The sequence below is a fragment of the Scophthalmus maximus genome, chromosome 18 (genome assembly GCF_022379125.1).
Source record: "Scophthalmus maximus strain ysfricsl-2021 chromosome 18, ASM2237912v1, whole genome shotgun sequence".
In the NCBI taxonomy this organism is placed as follows: Eukaryota; Metazoa; Chordata; class Actinopteri; order Pleuronectiformes; family Scophthalmidae; genus Scophthalmus; species Scophthalmus maximus.
Genome location: NC_061532.1, coordinates 17,962,501 through 17,982,645, shown reverse-complemented (window position 1 = coordinate 17,982,645; position 20,145 = coordinate 17,962,501). Strand labels below are relative to the sequence as shown.

General features: G+C 42.1%; 3 protein-coding genes across 9 annotated transcripts in view; all 3 read right to left on the bottom strand.

Moving 5' to 3' along the window:
- The window catches only part of ncoa1 (nuclear receptor coactivator 1), a 44,832-nt gene extending 35,157 nt beyond the window's left edge, over positions 1-9,675 (bottom strand). For 3 of the 5 annotated variants that reach the window (XM_047328527.1, XM_047328529.1, XM_035617421.2), the window contains exon 1: positions 8,778-9,674. The gene's annotated coding sequence lies outside the window, so the exon portion shown is untranslated. Of the gene's footprint in view, positions 1-8,777 lie in introns of all 5 variants that reach the window. The other 2 variants (XM_047328528.1, XM_047328530.1) reach the window with 1 other exon arrangement.
- A 3,269-nt stretch (positions 9,676-12,944) lies between these two features.
- On the bottom strand, positions 12,945-14,278 carry ptrhd1 (peptidyl-tRNA hydrolase domain containing 1). The gene is made up of 2 exons (XM_035618349.2): positions 14,031-14,278; positions 12,945-13,241 (listed from the first exon to the last, which is right to left on the bottom strand). Exons 1-2 carry the CDS (start codon positions 14,241-14,243, stop codon positions 13,071-13,073), a joined length of 384 nt encoding a protein of 127 aa, XP_035474242.1. The 5' UTR covers positions 14,244-14,278; the 3' UTR covers positions 12,945-13,070.
- Positions 14,279-15,709: 1,431 nt separating this feature from the next.
- Positions 15,710-20,145, bottom strand: part of fam184ab (family with sequence similarity 184 member Ab) — a 96,200-nt gene continuing 91,764 nt past the window's right edge. For all 3 annotated transcript variants that reach the window (XM_047328762.1, XM_035618132.2, XM_035618134.2), the window contains one exon: positions 15,710-16,758. In XM_047328762.1, coding sequence (XP_047184718.1) covers positions 16,677-16,758 — 82 coding nt within the window. In that variant the 3' untranslated portion in view covers positions 15,710-16,676. The remainder of the gene's footprint in view (positions 16,759-20,145) is intronic.

Here is a 20,145-nt window from a genome sequence, read left to right as displayed (position 1 = left end):
TGTCCTTCACCACGTTCTGGACCAACCACAGTCTCAAGCCAAAACTTACTTGTTTTGGAACAGAGTGACATGTCTTCTCGTCTCATCTATCAACGCAAGGCCAAGGTCTACGTGACACACGGCGCAGATGTGGACTTATCAGCTGGCTCATACGTCAGCAGGAAGGTCGATTAAGTCTGCTCTTGGTTTTTAATCGGCGTATCAGACGTGCACTTTATGAATCGAAAGACAATAAGTGCGGCACATGTCCCAACACACACCTTTGTAACGTAACAGTGAAACACTTTGCTAATGACAGTGCAGTCACATGCAGCAGCGCTGTGATAAGACTTCCATTCATGACAGTGATACTGCTCAGTTTTTATCTGAACTGTTTCAGAGAGGCAAGGAGGGTATGATCATTTTTGGAGGATGTGAAGTGTTCCGGTTATTCGGTCGACCCTCATTAATAATAAAAACATCGACACGTCTCTGAAGGGGTTTCAATAAAACTGACGACGAAGGAGAGGATTTAGTGATGCACTACTTTTAGCAAGGTGTACCTAATAGAATGCAAACTTCACCTTCACCTGTAAATATATTGGATATTCGTAGAAGCAGATATTGTCACACGTTACAACATTTAGCCACAATGTCTACATTAGAATTAGGGCTGCAACTAATGATTATACTCAATTTGTTCTGGCTGCCATTGATGCCACAACTGAGGTGACAGTTTCAGAGCATGACAGCTGTAAATCACGTCCCGGCTCAATATCAGGCTAATTACAGCTGCACAGGTCAATAATTACAGCTCTGCGTGCCGTGATGTCGGCGGTTTGAGTGGAAAACTCCCTTATCTTTTGACAAGTGTTTGCATAAACATGACACTTGACGCTGGATCTTCGGGAAACAGTTTCGGAAAAAACTAAGTGTGCACACAAACACACTCAGCCCCGTCGGAAAACGAGTGAGGGGGACGCGGCTCACCTTCAGGACGTTCACTTATCCTTCGTAGTCTCGGCTGGTGAGGTTGTAATGATCGAACACAAGAGTAACGCTTTTCTATGGTAGTGTGGGGAATTTTGATTGTGTTGTTTTAGAACTTTTAACGGAAATCAAACAAAATGTTACATGGCTTAATGGGTTACACCATTGACTTTGGTACAGAAGGTCGGGGTTCGATTCCCAGTCAGGGACATTAAATGGAGTGTGGGGGAGGGCCCCTAATGCTACCTGCCTCAGATATGACTTAAAAATTGATAATTGTAAGTTGCTTTGGACAAAAAGCGTCAGATAAATGAAATATTAAGTAATGAAAATGAGCCACCAACCAACTTCTGTCATTTTAAAAAGTGGATATGTCCAACAATATGTAGATGACACCTTCTTAAATGTGAGGATTTGATGGTTCTCTTTGTAAAACATGATTTACTTAATATTTGGGGTTTTAGCCCCGTGGGTCGGACTGAACGGGAAATCTGAAATGTCATCAAGGTCAATTGTCACTGCTAGTGGACATTGTATAGACAGAACGAGAAAATAAACGGCAGAGCCGTCTGTGATATGACGAACTATCATTTTTAAATCATTCTCTGTCGTTGTCCTGCTAAAAGGCGACTGTGACACAAACCAGGGTGATTCTAAGCAGGAGAGCCAAGATAAAAACAGGGAGCTTGGCTCTAACAGAGGAGCTCCTTCTGTGGCGTGGCCGTGGTCTTGAAAAGTCTGACATGGACTTTAATAACTTTTCTAGTTACTCTCCAGAAATGGGATTTTAAAGGCTAAGTGACGGACAACGGCGGAGGTGAGACGACAAAAGCCTATTTCCGGTGGTCAAACATGGTCATGTACATGCTTTCATTGGTAGATACTCACTGCTGCACTAACACATTCACTCATATAAACTACAATGACACTCAGTAGAGCTCATACCTCCGCCAAGTCACACCAAATTGCACCAACTCATAATATCAGCCCAAAATCCTTGAATTATTCCCTGGGAAATCAGTGAAAATGTCCCAAAAAAACCACAACATCCATCTCACAATGTTAAAGAAAGTGATTAAACATTAACATTCCTGGATCTGCCCCTTTGTCCAGGTCATCGGCAAAATGTTTACATTTCTTTCGTGGCCCATGTCCCATCCTTCCACCAAGGTTCGTGGAAATCAGTACAGCAACAGGAGCAAAAATATAATCTCCTTGGCAGATAAAATAAATAAAATCAAACACCAGAATCCAAATGAAACTACAAAAGACTTGAGCCACGACTGGAATGTAGGCTATATATCAAAAACAACAAAAATAAAATACATACACAGAGTTTCTTTGGGTCAAAATGTTCACATCATTAAAATAATCCAAAGGCCGCATCATGTCATCCGGCCACTGCTCTCACCGTACGTCACGTGATAATATGATGCGATTCCATAGAATAACTTTAAAATCCAGGTCAAAACACAGAGCAATGACTCACCGTCCGTCTGTCTGTAAACTGGTCTTCTAAAGGAAACGGAGCATCGCAAACACAGTACCTTCCCGTAACCTCATGTCAGACAGTGAGGCATTTTCTCGTTTCCAGTCAAGTGACATTGATGCTGCTTTTGTGCGGTCACTGCTCACGGAAAGCGTTTGTCGCCGAACCTGTTCTTCCTTCACACATCATTTTTTATCGTTAAGTGCGGCCAAAAAAGTTGTGGCGCTGCCGGCAGATCGACACCGAGATAGAAAACCCGCACCTCGGGGACCGGAGTTTCAGCCGCATGGGACGGGCAGGCAAAGAGGTAAAGGGACGATTAGGAAGGAGGAAGTGAGAGCAGCTGGACGGACCACGGATGTCAGCGCTGTGGAAAACCATCCATAAGTTGTTGAGATGTTACAGACGTCGCAGACAGACACGCCACTAGCACGGCTCCTTGGCATCTCTAACCTGGTGACATATCATATGATGTTCATTGGATAATCACGTCAACCAAGCCAATACGTGAGCATGCACATGTATTAATCCACTTATCATGGCAGCCCCTCCCTGTATAGTATCTAGGATCCAATTTGTTCTGATATACTAAGTAAATAGTACATCAAAATGTAATGATACTGACCAGTAGAGGGCGACTCCACTGGTTGTTTGTATAGAAGTCTATGAGAAAAGGACTCCATTTCTCACTGGATTTCAATACGGCATGATGTTCATTTTGCATGACCAATTATGGTAATAGACAATAAAGCACTGTATACAAGTGATGTCACCTGAACGTCGCAGTGACCCTGAACGTCTCGCGGGGCCCCATTCAAAACTCATGCAGGTCAATTCATGATTTTTTTTTTTAATTCATAGTCTATATTAAAACAAATTGTCAACTGACAAAATTCTTAGTGGGAAAAACAACTTATTTAGCAAAATATTGTTGAAACTTTGGAAGCTTCCAGCCGCCCGCACGAGGTGTTTACACCATATGTTCATTAGGCAACCGTTCACTTCGTATCCAAGGTGATACGAGTGTTAAACTCAGTGTCTCCAGCCCACGAGGTCACATCAGCATAGAATTATGTACCTGTGAAAAAAAGTTTCCTCTGCCTCTTTAACGCCTCCTCTGCTCCTGCTATCGTAATCCTGCTACACACATTTTTCATAAGAAAAAAAAATGAAATAACCTATTGTGTGTTTTCTTATTGTGGCCTGACCTTGTAAAGAAAACATTTTTGTAAAGGGCCACTGGGGCTCGACTGTTAACTCACTCACTCACAACACCACAACAACTCTCTATTTTCTCGCTTGTCCTCTCACTTCCTTCCTGTACGCAGTCTTTCTGTTTCTCCCATTCTTCCCCCTTTACCTTTTCTCCTTCCCTCCATTTCCTTCCTACCCTCACAAATGCACACAGTCTGCTGCACAGGCCTTTCTCTTTTTTCTTTTTTTTCCAGGCGAGAATGTAGGCCATCGCTCTGACAGCAGGAAGGCAGCGAGGAGTTGAAGCAGCACCGCTCTTCTTTCCCCACTTTCTGCTCGGTTACAGCAGCCGAAGACAGTACGTGTGTGTGTGTGTGTGTGTGTGTGTGTGTGTGTGTGTGTGTGTGTGTGTGTGTGTGTGTTTTAGTCAGAGCTGAGGGACAAACCACAGCAAACAGCAGCCCGTGCTACGCAGGCGAACACCGAGAGCCAATCTGTTTCAACTTTGCAGAAACGAGAGCTCCTGCACATCCCACTGCGTAGTATCGACGATGATCTGAAACACCGTTTGACTGCGCGCTCTGATTTGTAAAAAAACAAAAAACAAAAACTGATCCGCCTGGACTATGTAAACCATGCACGACTGGTTGCAAGCCGACACTGGACCAGAGATGTCGACGTCGCACCTTGGTTAACAGCAGAAAGTGCATCACAAGACGACCATTTTCCTTCATATCCCCTAAAGTAAACAAACAAGGAAACCACAAGATGTGGGCTGCTGAAAATCCAAGTGCACATTTCATTTTTGCCTCACCTGCCCAAAAAGTGAAACCATTCACCCGCCGCTGCTTTCTAGCACAGAGAAGATATGTATATATTTCTAGAAACAAGCACCGAATCAATTTAATGCAGTAATTGTCATTTTCTTTGCTGTGGTCGGCACATGGAAAGAGTGTGTGCAGGACCAGCAGGACCAACGTCCTTGAAGGTCAAATAATTATGACAGTGAGATCTCCATTATCTTGGTTTTCCATAATCATCGAAAGCCTAAATCTTAATTGAAAAGGAGCCCTACAGGCCTTAGATTGTGCTGATGTAAATGAAGTTGTGAAACGTTAGATCTTTTGACCCACAATGAGAACACGACCTTTCATTCAGCCACGCCAACGTGGTGGAGTCAAACCGCTGCATCCGAATGCTGACAGTGATCGTAATCTGGATTTTTATTTTAAAAGATGTCAGCAGCTTCAGTTTGTCTTCGCGCAACAACCAATCTCCAGCGAGCCGAGTAAAGACGAGCCAATGGCATCAAACAGCTCACAGGAAGGAATCATCCATCCACAGAGGACGACAGGGCGCGAGATATTATTTATTTAGAAAGATTACAAAACATTACCGAGATACTCAAAAGGTTCTGGTGACTATAAAAAAACTAAAGTGCAAGATGCCGATTCTCAGATACTGATTCAGGTTTTTATAAAGTTTCGGTTCTAGAAGAGTTGGTGACATAAATATGAAACTTTGTGCCACAATCAAACTGATTTACAGCACAACCAGGCAAAAAAGAAATAGTTGCCAGTCATGTGTGGAAGGTGACCTTCGCTGATCCATCCTCCACCACACTCATCAGTATGCAGTGTGGGCTGGACGTCCACTTCTGACCTTACATAAATGCATTAGAGTGACATTTTTACAGGTTGGCTGCAGGTGTCCTGGAGAGGAGGGGGGGTCAAAACAAACAGCTCCAGCAGAAGAATGCTGTGACAGTGGCAGGCAGGCTGCAGCGGTGCCGAGTGCTAAAATGGCTGCTCGTTCTCCGTACAGACACGGAGCTTAGCTGGGAGGAGGAGGAGGAGGGGGGGGGGGATCCCACTCCCACCAATTTGCCTTAAAATGTGCCTCATCCTCAGGTTCAGCCAATAATGGAAATGACATTTCAGTTGCGTGCGGTAAATTGAGAAATCAAACTCAAACAATTACACACCGAGTGACAAGACGCGCGATGTTCCTCGAGAATCTTCGCGAAGCAGCAACAATTCCCTTCCTCGTCTTGACTCCACTGAACAATTATCATGCACACGCTCCCCTCTTTGAGCTGGAGACGTGAAGGTAACCACGGCACTTTCGCATGTCACAGCGTAGTGACAAGATCTACTTAATGGTCTTCATCCCTTCTCCAAGTTGGAGTTTTGGAGAAGAGAGTGCATCATGTATATATATGATAGTTAAAAGTAAAAGTTAACCTTCACTTAATCCAAAACAAAAGTTCTGGATTAAGTGTGGAGTTGTCACGTTCTCGTAGGTTTCTCCGGGTTCTCCGGCTTCGTCCCATAGTCCAAAGACATGGATCTCATGCTGGAGACTCTCGATTGGCTGAGTGTGAAAGTGTGAATGGTTGTTTTTGTTCCTATAAAGCTGTTCGCAAAAATGTGTCCAGACATTGTCCGGGGGTTTGCTTATCACATAGGACGAACGCAGCTGGAGCCAAAAAAATGAGGCCCTGATTTAACTCTACGAGGAGTTGATCGATAAGTTTGGGGCCTAAGGTTGGAGGAGACAAGTTCTACAGCTCTCGTTATGCAGTTCAACTCTTTTGAGTGATATGCAGAAAGTTTCAAGGTTGTAATGTTTGTGGTATTTTCTGTTATTTTGGGGGGTAATTGAAAATTGCAAGTCAGCGCCTCTGAGAAAATGGACAACGCCGGCCTTCGTGCAATCATCCACTTCCTCTGTCTCAAGGCCTCAATCGCGCAGGGTGGTCCACGAGGTCAGGGGGGCGACATTCGGGGAGGGTGCCCCCTTCTCACAGCCTGGGGAGGAAGTGGGCTGCTGAATTCAAAAGCGAGAGCCTGACAGATGAACCTCCAGTCCTGGAAGACCGGTCGCTTTCTGTAGGTCCAAGACGCAAACTTCTACATGGAAGGTTTGCTTCATAACCGCTGATGTAAAAGTAGATGGGGACTACGTCGGAAAAAAGAATGTAGAACGTTTTCTAGAGTGGACTCCTTTTACCATAGGTCGTGAACTTCTCAACCACTCCTCATACATCCTGGCTCTTATCTGGGCTACATCTTAAGACTAAAGAGGCCCAGCTAGGAGGTTTTCACTTACAACTGCAACACCAGTACAGCACAAACATATAAACTGGTTTCACGACGCACAGTCAAGAGGAAAAAAAGTATAGTCAATGGAAACATGTCTAAGGATGATGAATCTTTAGAATTGAATAGGTAAAAGAAAGAATTCAAATGAAGTATCTACGGTGATAAAAGAGGATTTCTGTCACTTTTTAAGTAGCTACACAAAGTTTATGGTGGTATTAATGTTTTGACTGTCGCTCACTAAATTACAGTCATAAAAACAGTGTCAAGGGAAAAACCCCAAACCTGCAGGATTCGAATAAGAAAAACAAGATTTCTATTGACTTAACGCGGGTCATCACCACGAACTAGTTCTCAGAGACAGATTTGAGCTTTTACGAGTACAACCTTCTCGTCACATTAAAGTTCAAACAGCCTTCAGTCGCTGCCGCTTCCAATGGAAAAAAACTCCCAAGGAAACGTAAACATGTTTAAAAGGAACCGACTGAAAAATCTTTCTCCTCTATTCGACAAAAAACAGATTCACGTGTAAGACGAACAGAACGCAGTTCGAACCATATAGTCGGGAGATTGATGCTTACACGCACGTCCACCACTTAACTCAACTACTCTTCTCTCTTTTAAATGGACCACATTCATAATGTCGCCTTTTCAGTCTTAATGATATCTCAAAGCGCCTCAAGAGTCACATTCATTCCCCCGGAGCACCTTCAGCGCACAAAGGCCAAACTTCAAAGTATTTCAAATAGCTTTTATAACCACGTTGTTGCATGAATAATAAGGCTTTTTCCAAAATAACGTTGCTCTGAGTAACATGTTGAGTAGGTCATAGTTATTTTGTCATTAAATGCACTTCGTCGTTCAATAAATCCTCTACGATACGTGCGTTTAGACCTGATGAGAAATATCTTCATCTAACTCCAAGAAATATTTTTCATTTCGATAAATCGGAAAAAAAAAATAGCCTCCTGATTAACTGATGATGATAATAATCTTAAGCTAAAGATCTAATCCATTCATATACTTGGCTGAAGATGCTGACCATCAATATTTGGAGCCAGAACCACTGAATTCACATTGAAGTCGTCTTATTTTTATTCTATTTAATGTTAAAAGTATCATTAATTGGAAAATTGGGTCAATTAGGGAGTTTTTTGACCATTGTCTTGATTACAACTGGAACAGTTGATCCATTAGTAATCTACTACTAAATTAACCCCCAACTATTTTGATAATCGATTAATCGGTTCAAGTAGTTTTTAATGAAAAACAAAAGTCAAAATTCTCTGATTTCAGCTTCTTAAATGTGAATATGTTCTGGTTTCTCTGCTCCTCTGTGACAGTGAACTGAAGATCTTTGGTGTGTGGACAAAACAACGACAACATCACCTTGAGGGTTTTGGGAAACACGGTCAACATTTTTCATCGTTCGATGGACCAAACAACTAATGTTATTGCAGCCCTAGTTTTGATTGGCTGATTAGCCGATTGCTAACGTCATCTCTGACTGTGACGTAATGTTGGTTATGTGAGCGTGTTTTTTTTTTTTACAGTGTACTCGAGCGGATGCTGTTTGTCACGAGGTCACATCGTGTTTATATACAGTCTGTGGTCACGTGTCCTTTCTCTTTTCTTCGCGTTCACGACCCGAGTTGCGGGTGGAGTCGACCGCGTCGCAGCGACACCTAGTGGCCGCTCGCGCCGTTGTTGTTGTTTTGGTTTTTACATAACAGCCCGATCTCCTCCTTTGCAGCTGGCGAAGGAGCAAAAAAAGGACAACGACGTCCCACCGAGTTCAGTGTCAGCAGAATTATTAGATGGTGTCGGTGGACCCGGTAGTTTTTACGTGTGTGTGTGGAAAGATCAACAATGAGTCAGGATGCGATCGGAGGCCCCGAGCACATCCTCCTCCTCCTCCTCCCTGCGCCGCAGCGGCCACTTCAATCGCGGTCCGTCCGGATGACATGCTGCCATGCACCTACTGGGGAGGGAGGGTTGCTGGTTCAACTCCCGGTTCTCCTTACCTGTGCGTGTCCGTCCAAGTTGCCCGGCGATGACGATCCTGCCGGCGGGCGCGGTGTCACGCCGGACGACCAGTTCCCATGCGAACGGGCAGCTCGGGCTGCACAACAAGCCAGTTAGTTAGTTAGCTAGCTAGCTACCTTGCTAGCTAGCTAGCCCCACTGTGCTAACCAGCTTAACTCGCTGCTCGCTGGCGACGAGGACTCGTCCGATGTCGTGACTTTGTTCTCCTCTTCTTTTGTTAATATGAATCCAGTTGCTTTGGATCGCTGCTTGTTGGTTGTTTGCGGTCAGGCGAAGCTCGGTCACGTCATGAACCCCGGAGCGGGTCACCTCGGGGGGAGAACCGATGCTCAAGTTGTGCGTTAGCCGGCTCCGTTGGGCCAAAACAAAAAAACGGGTCTTTTTCAACGTCAGCTTGTGTTGACAAACAAGTGTGCGTGGTCGGAACCAGCAGCGCGACGTGAGGGCGAGCGGAGGCAGCTAGCGCGGTTAGCTTAGCGCGCTAACCCTCCTTTGGCTAAATCCAAAACAACAACTCCTTCCTCCGACGCCGCGTCCCCACTCGTTTCCCATCGGCGGGAGCGAAACGGCGACAAAAAGATACGTTCCCGGGGGTCTCGTCGCAGGGGGGCGGGGGACGTGTCCGCGCTTCAGTGACGGACGACTCGCGTTCGCACACCCGAGTGATCGCTCTGGTCTCCGCTGCTCTCCGCCATTTCCACTCGCTCAACACAAACAAACAGGGGCTGCTCGTGCGCGCGGAGCGTCGGCGCGCGCCCGCCGGGAGGAGGAGAAGACTCCGCTGTGTCGATGAAGATGTGACTGATGAAGATGAAGACTCCGCTGTGTCGATGAAGATGTGACTGATGAAGATGTGATGATGAAGATGAAGATGTGACTGATGAAGATGAAGACTCCGCTGTGTCGATGAAGATGTGACTGATGAAGATGTGACTGATGAAGATGTGTTGATGAAGATGAAGACTCCGCTGTGTCGATGAAGATGAAGATGTGACTGATGAAGATGTGATAATGAAGTGGAAGATGTGACTGATGAAGATGAAGACTCCGCTTTGTTGATGAAGATGTGACTGATGAAGATGAAGATGAAGACTCCGCTGTGTGGATGAAGATGTGACTGATGAAGATGTGACTGATGAAGATGTGTCGATGAAGATGAAGATGTGACTGATGAAGATGTGATGATGAAGTGGAAGATGTGACTGATGAAGATGTGATGATGAAGATGAAGATGTGACTGATGAAAATGTGACAGATGAAGATGTGTTGATGAAGATGTGACTGATGAAGATGTGACAGATGAAGATGTGACTGATGAAGATGTGACTGATGAAGATGAGGATGAAGATGTGACTGATGAAGATGTGTAGATGAAGATGAAGATGTGACAGATGAAGATGAAGATGTGACTGATGAAGATGTGACTGATGAAGATGTGATGGTGAAGATGTGACTGATGAAGATGTGTAGATGAAGATGAAGATGTGACTGATGAAGATGTGTTGATGATGTGACAGATGAAGATGAAGATGTGACTGATGAAGATGTGTTGATGAAGATGTGACTGATGAAGATAATATCATAATTATAATAGTAATTTTATTTCTATAGCAGCTTCACAAAGTGCTTTTGCGAATCACAGACAATGAAAATCAGCATTCCAACAATAGTACGGTTTTCAGATGTGACTGATGATGATCACGCTTGTTCATCGGACGTTCGTGTTGGATGAGACGCTTGTGTATTTGTGTGTGTGTGTATTTGTGTGTGTGTGTCTTTGTGTTTGTGTGTGTCTGTATGTGTGTCTTTGTGTTTGTGTGTCTGTGTGCGTGTGTGTCCTGACTGTGTTGATGCACCACACTGTCTCCTCGCACATATGCACCCTTGACCTTCTCTACTCTGATCCGCCTGCACAAACAACTGACCCAGCACACATGCCAGTTTCCAGTGGAGACAGGAGAAGTCGGCATGGATATGGATCAATCACTGATCAGAGCATCAGGTTCAGGGGCCCAGAGGATCAGAGTGGGGCCCTGAACCTCTTGACCCTCCCTCTGTTTGATGGGTCTGTAACTTTCACAAAGTCTATGAGACGACTAGAAATTTTAAAAAAAGCAAAAACAAGCGCATACCTCCGCCAGGGCCGAACAATCCCCACACATGATCGAAGTGGTCCGATAACCTAAATGATTTGTCATAAAACAAGAAAAAAAGAGTAACCTCCCCATAAAAATATTAAAATCTCATAAATCAGATGTTTTGCTTTATTCCCTGAAAAAAATAACAAAATTGTTGAAAAATGCAAGAGAAAAAACAAATCTGCACAAAAAAATTAACGGCCCAGGCTTCATCCCTCCGCCATGTTTAAGTGGAAAATCAGTTTAGTAGATTTTGCAAAATCCTGCTAATAAATAAATAAACAAACAGACATGATGGTGAAATCATAACCTCCTTGGTCGAGGTCACAGAATAGGGAGTTGATTCCGTGCAGAATCGTGTCTTCGAGCAAAATCATTCGACATATTTTTATGAAACAATGTTTTTGAGACTTTTTGGACTTTTGTTCTATCATAGTGTAGAGACTATAAACATGATGCGTTCACTGTTCCTGTGCTCTCACTAGTTTTCTTGTTTATCCTCAGAGTGTGTGTTTGGGGGCGTGTCTTTAGGAGATATTCTGAGAATTAGACATAATCACATTGTGTGTGTAATATGCTGATTGGTCATTTAAAATTCCTCTGCGGCCACGACACTTTTCCTTGACAGTTCAAGGTCGTGACTCATGAAAAAGGCGGCGGTCGGAATTTTAGCAGCTGCCGTCGAATCATTATTGTCTGTTTTTTTTTATTTTCTTGTGGTTAATAATTGTCGGTAGGCACCTCATTACAGCGGGCCTGAAGAGGGTGGCGGAGTTTAAAATATGACTCACTTTAGAAACATTTTTTAACTACCCATATTTTTCTACACGTGCACGTACACCATTGAATAGTTTTTTTAAACTTTTGTCTCGTGTGTCGGTAGAATATTCACGTTTGTGTTTTTTGTTTGGACAAAACGAGCAACATGACGACGTCATCGTCGTTTGTAAGAAATAGTCATGAACTTTTTTCAATATTTTATGGCAAACAAATGTCACTGTCTTTGTCAACTGTTTTTTATTATTAATGTATTAATATTAATGATGATCCCTATCTGCCTGGGCACCATCTTAGATCAGCTGACGGTCCCACTGGACATTGTTCATTTATTTAATTTTTATTGTTCTTTTATGGAGCAGGTGGTAACATTAAGAGAAAAGCTATAAAGATAAAGCGTATCATTTTTATTGGTATAAACATGCACAGGAGGAAATGGTACGAGTCAGCTGCATATACATGTTGTAATTTAGTGTATATTTGTCATTACCAGTATAAAAAAATACTATATGTACACATGAAGTATGTACTGTCTAATATTTCCTAAATAATGTGGCAAATCATTCTGTAATGTCATTTTATTTTTTCACCTTTAACACAGAAAAAACAGTAGCTAATATCGGCGTTTACTGTTTATAACCAGGCTGCCGGGTCTCACGCATACACAAACACACAGATAAATGAGGAGAAATGTGAAGGTCAGTGGTGAGGCCCGTCGTGTTGGGACTGTGGGAAAGGTCGAACGCCTGCAGTTGAACAACAGTGACGTTTACAACCACTGCACAACAAGTCATGCTTTATCATTCATTCAGTGCCATGATTAGTGTATTAGCTCCGCCCACAAGGAGAAGTTCAAGGGCGTTTTGGTAAAATCCTCATCATGTCCGTCTCCTGATGACAAATGTTTCTTCTTGCCTGACAACTGTGCGAACACAAATAAACACAAAAGTCGCTGAGTCACAACTGAATCTAGGCTAAACGCTCTGTTACATTTCATGTCACAGCATAAAAAGCCGAGACAGAGATTTTTCATGTTCAAATTTAAAGCTGGTAATGAGATCATTTATATTTGAAGTAAACCCTTATACGCTTTGTAAGATGGTAAATTCTGATTGACAACACACACGTGATGTATGTCATGTCATCATTGTCAATCATTTTAATCATGATCACAGTACAATAGGTATATTTTATATTTAATATTTGAAAAAAATCAGGAAGATTCACAAATTTGATTGTTTTTTTTCTTATTTTAATCTTGTGAATTGCAGCTGTTCAGATGCAGATACAGAAAAGCGATGCGACGGCCGCGCTTCATTCTGGAGACAGACGTCGATGAATACGAGCTTCCTTGCGTCATTTGAAGAGTTTGAACTTGCGCAGCAGCGGCTGGACAGTCTCCCTGGGATACGGCTTCAGAGCCAGACACGTGGGGACGTTCTCCGGCTGCTCGATCCACAGCTTGTGGGAAACACCGGCCTGAGTCAGGCTCTCCGACAGGCCGGAGAGGGCGGCCTCGTCTGGAGCCTGGACACACACACACACACACACACACACACACACAGACACAGACACACACACACACACACACACACACACACTTACTTAAGTCAAGATAACAAAGAATTTATGCGTCACACATGCCCATCATAAATACATAAATACTGTAAACAGAAAAAGGTCACTTCAGATTTCTTTACAGGAAGTCGTGTGAGAAAATATATAGGATTTGTTAGTAATGAAAACCTCTATCATACAGCATTCATAACTGCAATATTTCAAAGACCTAATAGTTACAATAAGTAGAAGGAAATTTTGTGTGGACGGAAAACTGTAAAAACCAAACCCCATTAGATTTTCTTCTCTTTTAAAAACGAATGGATTATTATAAAAAAATCTGTCCTTACTAGACAATAATTTACCACTTGATCATAATTTATATATGACATTTTTAAATTCGGCTTCAATTTGAAGCGCCAAACTACAGTATTATAAGTGACATAATCATTGAGATCAGTGATTGCTGTAATATCGCTAATAGATTGTGGTTCCTAAAGTATGGCGACCACTACCCAGAATGCAACGCGTCATGACGTCGATTCCCAGAATCAATTAGCTAAACACGCAACTGTGATGGATAGGTGGAGCTTACCACTTATAAACGTTAACTATTTAGAATATAAATAATGCCGAATGATACAAGTAGCTGGGACACATTTTTATTTCTAATCATTTAAAAGATATAATCGTTGTACGTTTAGTGACAGTCAAGGCAGCGCTAAATAGGCGGATATTTGAGTGGAGTCTGGCGCTCACCGCGAGCACCACCTTGTGCATCGAGTCCAGCTCTGCCAGATACCGCTGCGTGTCCGGGTCCGAGTAGTGAAGGTGCACGGCGGCGGTGGCGGCGTGACACGCCTGAGTTATCACGGCCCCCAGCGGCCACGACAGCGTGTGGACCAGGTCCGACCGGACCACGACGTACTGGACCAGGCGGGCGGGAGCTGCCGCGGCTCCCGGGGCCGCCATCTTTAACCTCGGACAGGAAGCGACTCCGGGGAGGGGGGGGGGGGGTCTGGTTTGTTTACTATCCGGTTCAGCCGCTGTGTCGCGCGTCGTGATGACGTCATGCCGCCCTCTGGTGGTCACTTCTGAAACTGCACGGGGGAACTCACAGGAACAATCTGTCCTCGCATGAATAATGAGGAGCTCATGTAAAAATCTTTTGACACGTCTCATACGTCTCCATACGCCCAACATTTACATTTATTATATTGATAATTACAATTTGGAATTAAAACCGGATTAACATGACTTTGCAGTTTGAACAGCTGTGTGGAGCACGCCACGCTTCGTTGACCCATTTGCTTATTTACCTCCTCCTCCTCTTCTTTGTCCTCTTTATCAACTTTATATATATAAACTGTATATATATGTATATATATATATATACAGTATATATATATATGTATTTTTGCGTAGCAGTAATTGGTGTCTAGTGTCTATAAACGCTCAGTGACACAATGTACAACATCCAGAACACAAGTGTACCTGGGATCTATCTACTTTATCAAAATATTTGGTAGTGTTGTGTAATCCTCTAATTTTGTCTTTAAACAGTATATTTCTAACATGTTTTCTTTCATCTTAAAATTGACCACAAACCTTTACATTGCATCTATTTGTATTGATTATTCATATTTAAATGTAAAACTGGTGTTAATGAAGAAGATGTAAAACAGTCGACCAGACCCTGCCGTAATATGAGGCAATAAAATCTCACTGTAACAAGACAGAAGATGAACTTCAGCTTCCTGTTTTATAGTATTATACTGTACAGATAATATTCCACTCTTGTTTTACAGTATTATACTGTACGGATAATAGTCCACTCATGTTTTATAGTATTATACTGTATGGATAATAGACCACTCATGTTTTATAGCATTATACTGTACAGATAATAAGTCGTAGCTCTGTTAAAGATTAAGGAAGTATGGAAGTTTATTAATGACAAAATGATGGAACAAGCAAAGGACAAATTCAAGCTTTATCAATTAGGATTCTAGAGCATTCAGGCACAGATATGAACACGTGTCACATTTATCTTTTGGTGATTCATTTGAAGACTATTAAGAGTTAGAAAGCAGTTTCTGCTCTAATTTCCCCCAAAGTCCAAAATTCTGTCAAATCCCTTGTTTTACTAAACTAGCAAGTCAAAAAAAACTTTAGTTTACAATCAAATATGACAAATAAAATCGACACATCTGTGACACGTAAACCGTCAAATGTTTAGAATTGTTGCTTGAAAAAAATGACTAAAACAGTTGCAGGTTAATTTTCTGTTGCTCGAAGCTCCAGATAAAACTCAAATGTTTGTCGTCAATGAACTTCCATACTTTTACATCTCTCCAGAAACTTTTTTTCTTGTTCGTATTTAAAAAGAAGAAGTCATTTCTCCAAGTCATTCAAATAAAACGACGGGCAAACGCGGGTAAATGTCACAATAATCATTTATTAAGCATACACATTATAATATAAATATAAAATATGCTATTTTTGTTTTTAAAATTGGTGAGACATCATTATATCTGTGTTGAGACAGACAACCATACAAACAGGTTTTTAATATTCTACCAAAATCTGCTGAAACTTCTACGCAGCTTGTAACAAACTTGCCATGATGGTGCCACGTCCGAGGTCACGGACGCGTCGGAGCGGAGCAGCTGATCCGGGACCAGGTCCACGGGAGCGTGGCCACAAGACAACTGGCCTGGGATCAGCCGTCCTCGTCCGAGACGCCGTGTGCAGTGGGCCCACGTACAGAGAGAGAGCACAATAACCTACCATATACTTCTTTATATCTATATATATTTCTTACTGTTGTCCAACAATGGCAACTAGCAGCATGATAAATGCACCACTCACTGTTTTTTTTTCTTCTTCTTCTTCTTCTTCTTCTTCTTCGTCTAGTTCCAAGAAACTGCAAAGTAAGTTCAGGACCGTAAAGAAAGGAAATAAACATCAAACATACCGATGATGATCGTCGTCACTGCACTAAGAGAGAAAACTCGTCCACAGTGAAACAATCAAGATATAATCAAGCTATCAAATCAGATCAGATCAGAGTGATGACGTCAGGGGTCAGGGGTCAGGGGTCGGGGGTCGGGTTCAGCTTCACCTCAGCCGACGACAGGAAGTTGGACGGTCGGTGAGAATCGAGCGACTTCAGCTTCTGAGTGACACCGTCCGTCGCCTGAATCCAAAGTGAATCGATCCCAGAACCAGATCAATGACAATAAAGAACAAATGGTTTCGTCAGTTTTTCTCTTTTTTTTTTCTTCTTTTTCCGTCAGTTCTTTTGTTTTGTTTGAGTCTGTTCCTCGTTTGATTTTTTTTTTTCTTTTTCAAAGTTCGGTCGACATGCTGAATCCTCGCGTTTCGCAGGTGTTGTGGTTTCGATCAAAAGGAAAAGTACTGAGCGAACCACTCCTGGCGCTGGGCGTCCGCCGCGTCGATGGTGGCGTCCTTGGTTTCAGGAGGGCTTCAGAAACAATCAAATGAAATCAAAGAGGAACAAAAGAAAAGAAAAAGAAAAGAAAAAGTCAGGGGATAATCCAGTTTCATCTGGCATGTTTTTGAAACATAGCATCATGTAGTGATGATGAACTCTAGTCCTACTTCACCACATTTTTAACAACAATAAATCGAATTGGCAAATATTTACCATTTTACTTATGAGGTAATATTTCTGATATGAAAGTATGATCATATATAAAAAGTATAACACATAGTTTCTTAGTCGTTTTTAAATAAAACATTATATTTCAACCCAACACACTGATTTAAAACACCACATTGAACATGGATATCAACAGATATTATCTGTTTTTAATGGACACAAGAACAATGACGTAACATTTTCATACGTTCTGTATTTTACTGAAAAAAATAGCAGAATTATAATTTAAATTGTGTCTTTCATATTGTTGTGTATAATTGCACTATTTTATCTTATTTGTTTTGGATCCGGTTTCTCTTCTTAATTTTGCGCCGCAATGTTTTAGTGTTGTGTCGAATTGATTTTCCTCTACGGGGATCAATAAAGGTTCATCTCCTCTTATTAGGTTCACTGTGGAATTCGTTAGGTAAATAAGGAAAGTTATATGAACAAAGGAGGTTTTTATAATATGTAAAACAATAGGTTTTGTGTTTATTAATCAATGTGCACAAAACATGAAACTAACAGCAGCTAATGTTTGGATTTTATTTATGGCTTTTGCACAAATTACAGCAAAAACTATTATGAACAAATATTAAAGGTTATAAGTATCTGAATATGTCCTGTGCTTCTCTGTCCACGGGGGGGCAGTACAGTCGAAGTCACAGCAGAGTAGAGCAGAGAAACTCTGGGTCCTTTCACTGCTTCTTTTTTATATTTCATCCGTCTCGTCTGGTGCAGCGTCATCCATCGCCTCACTTTACACGTTAGCATGTTGATATTTATAACAAATGTATCATTTACTAAGGATGACAAAAAAAACTCTTTGTGTGTGATTTGGCTTCTGTGTCTAAACTAATAATAATAATAATAATAATAATAATATCAACCTTCATCATCTCTCATCAGTTAATCATTGTTTTTTTTTCTTCTTTTTTCTTAAAGGGCAATTCCGATAATCAGTGAAATGTGATTGGCCGAGCAGAAGCGTCTGTGGGGGCGGAAAAAAAAAGCTGTTTCCCAAAACTTTGGAGCTAATTATCTCAAAGGCGTTCATCCGTCTTCTGCTTTCTTTAATTGGCTCCTGGAATCAAACAGCACCACAACCCCTCGGGGGTATTTACTTCTGCACTTCCAGTAGTTCAGTTACTTCCCACAATGCTTTTTATATAATATATGTGCAGCCTGATGAATCACGGTCACAGTTCAGACTCTTCTGTTTGACAGTACTTTAACACAACACGTCTATTTTAATCCCAAACTGCACAATCACTAATTAACAATATTGAACTTTTATTTATTAATATTTGTAATTGTAATCTGTACTGTAATCCTCCAACTCAGGTTTGATTATTAAAGCTACAGATCTTCTATTTATGACATAATTCTGTTAATCACATTCCCGTCAGACATTCGAGCGAGATGCTCCGGTTCCAACAGTCTAATCAATTTAAATTAGCTTTGTCGTCCAATGAAAAGCTCTTCCGGGGGTTTGAGGGATGTTTCTTTACAAAGGTGATCAGATTTACAAATCGCTGATCACTCGGCTGTTGGGAGAAGGGGTGAGTGTCGGGAGCAAGAGTGGTCAGCCTCACTGGAAATGTTTGTCAAGAACAAAGAGTGTGTGGAGGAGGAGGAGGAGGAAGAGGAAGATGAGGAAGAGGAAGAGGAGGAGGAAGAGGATGAGGAAGATGAGGAAGAGGAAGAAGAGGAGGACGACGAAGATGAGGAAGACGAAGAAGAGGAAGAAGATGAGGTAGAGGAAGAGGAGGAGGAAGAGGAAGAGGAGGAAGAGGAGGAAGATGAGGAAGAGGAAGAAGAGGAGGAAGAGGAGAAAGATGAGGAAGAGGAAGAGTGAGAGGAAGAAGAGGAGGAAGAGGAGGAAGATGAGGAGAAGGAAGAAGATGAGGAAGAGGAGAAAGAGGAGGAGGAAGAAGAGGAAGATGAGGAAGAGGAGAAAGAGGAGGAGGAAGAAGAGGAAGATGAGGGAGGAATCGTTAAGCAGAGTCTGAAAACATCTCACAGCAGATCTGTAATATCTGCCCTCATACTGTCACAGCTCGGCTCGGTGTGTGTGTGTGTGTGTGTGTGTGTGTGTGTGTGCTCTGCATTCCCAACAACAACAACAACAACAACAACAGTGAGGGTTGTTATTTTGTTTTTGTTTCTTCGGAAAACCAGGATCACCTTTTAGAACATTTGTACGTGTTGTGGTGCGTGTGTGTGTGTATGTGTGCTACTGTTACACTGACATCAGCGAAACATGCAGCAGAAAGGATAAAGAAATATCCCAAACCATGCTCTCTCACACACACACACACACACACACACACACACACACACACACACACACACACACACACACACACACACACACACACACACACACACACACACACACACACACACACACACACACACACACACACACACACACACACACACACACACACACAGAGAGAGAGAGAGAGAGAGAGAGAGAGAGAGAGAGAGAGAGAGAGAGAGAGAGAGAGAGAGAGAGAGAGAGAGAGAGAGAGAGAGAGAGAGAGAGAGAGAGAGAGAGAGAGAGAGAGAGAGAGAGAGAGAGAGAGAGAGAGAGAGAGAGAGAGGACCGCCCGTGATAGCAAAAGACAATATCTACCTCTTTTAAAAATTCACACGACAAAACAGTTTATTTACTTTTTGCCGAAAAAAAATTAGAATCCCATTTTGGTAAGGAGAGGAGGAAAAGTGCAGCGTGTGCAACATGCTGAGATTCAGATGAAGATGAGGGTGAAACAACAACAACAACAACAACAACAACAACAACAACAACAACAAAATGACACAATGTAGCGACAAAAAAAGCTACGACAAATATTAACAATAACTTCCTGAACAGAAACAAAAGGAGGAAACGTTCATGCACAATGTTCAGACTGACGGACGCACAATTGTGGAAATAAAAATGAAAAAAAAAATAAAAACATGCCCCTTTTGCATTCCAAGGCCATTCTTTGAAGCTTCAGTCGCATTATGGAAATCTGGTGTTTATGTTCAGGTTATAGTGTTAACTTATGAATATCAATTACTTCTGATTAAAGAGATGTGACGCTGCTCATGTCTGAAATGAAAATACAGTTGTGTACTTTAATCATAACGGAGGATCAATCACTGTTATATACAGTTTAAAACTCCTGAGAGGGGATATTAATAATCAGCTGTTATTAT

Excerpts from the sequence above, each read along its gene's own strand:
- ptrhd1 (XM_035618349.2), bottom strand. The coding sequence starts at position 14,243 with ATGGCGGCCCCGGGAGCCGCGGCAGCTCCCGCCCGCCTGGTCCAGTAC. Across the intron at positions 13,242-14,030 it reads TGCACAAGGTGGTGCTCGCG|GCTCCAGACGAGGCCGCCCT; the intron begins GTGAGCGCCAGA and ends GTGTGTGTCCAG.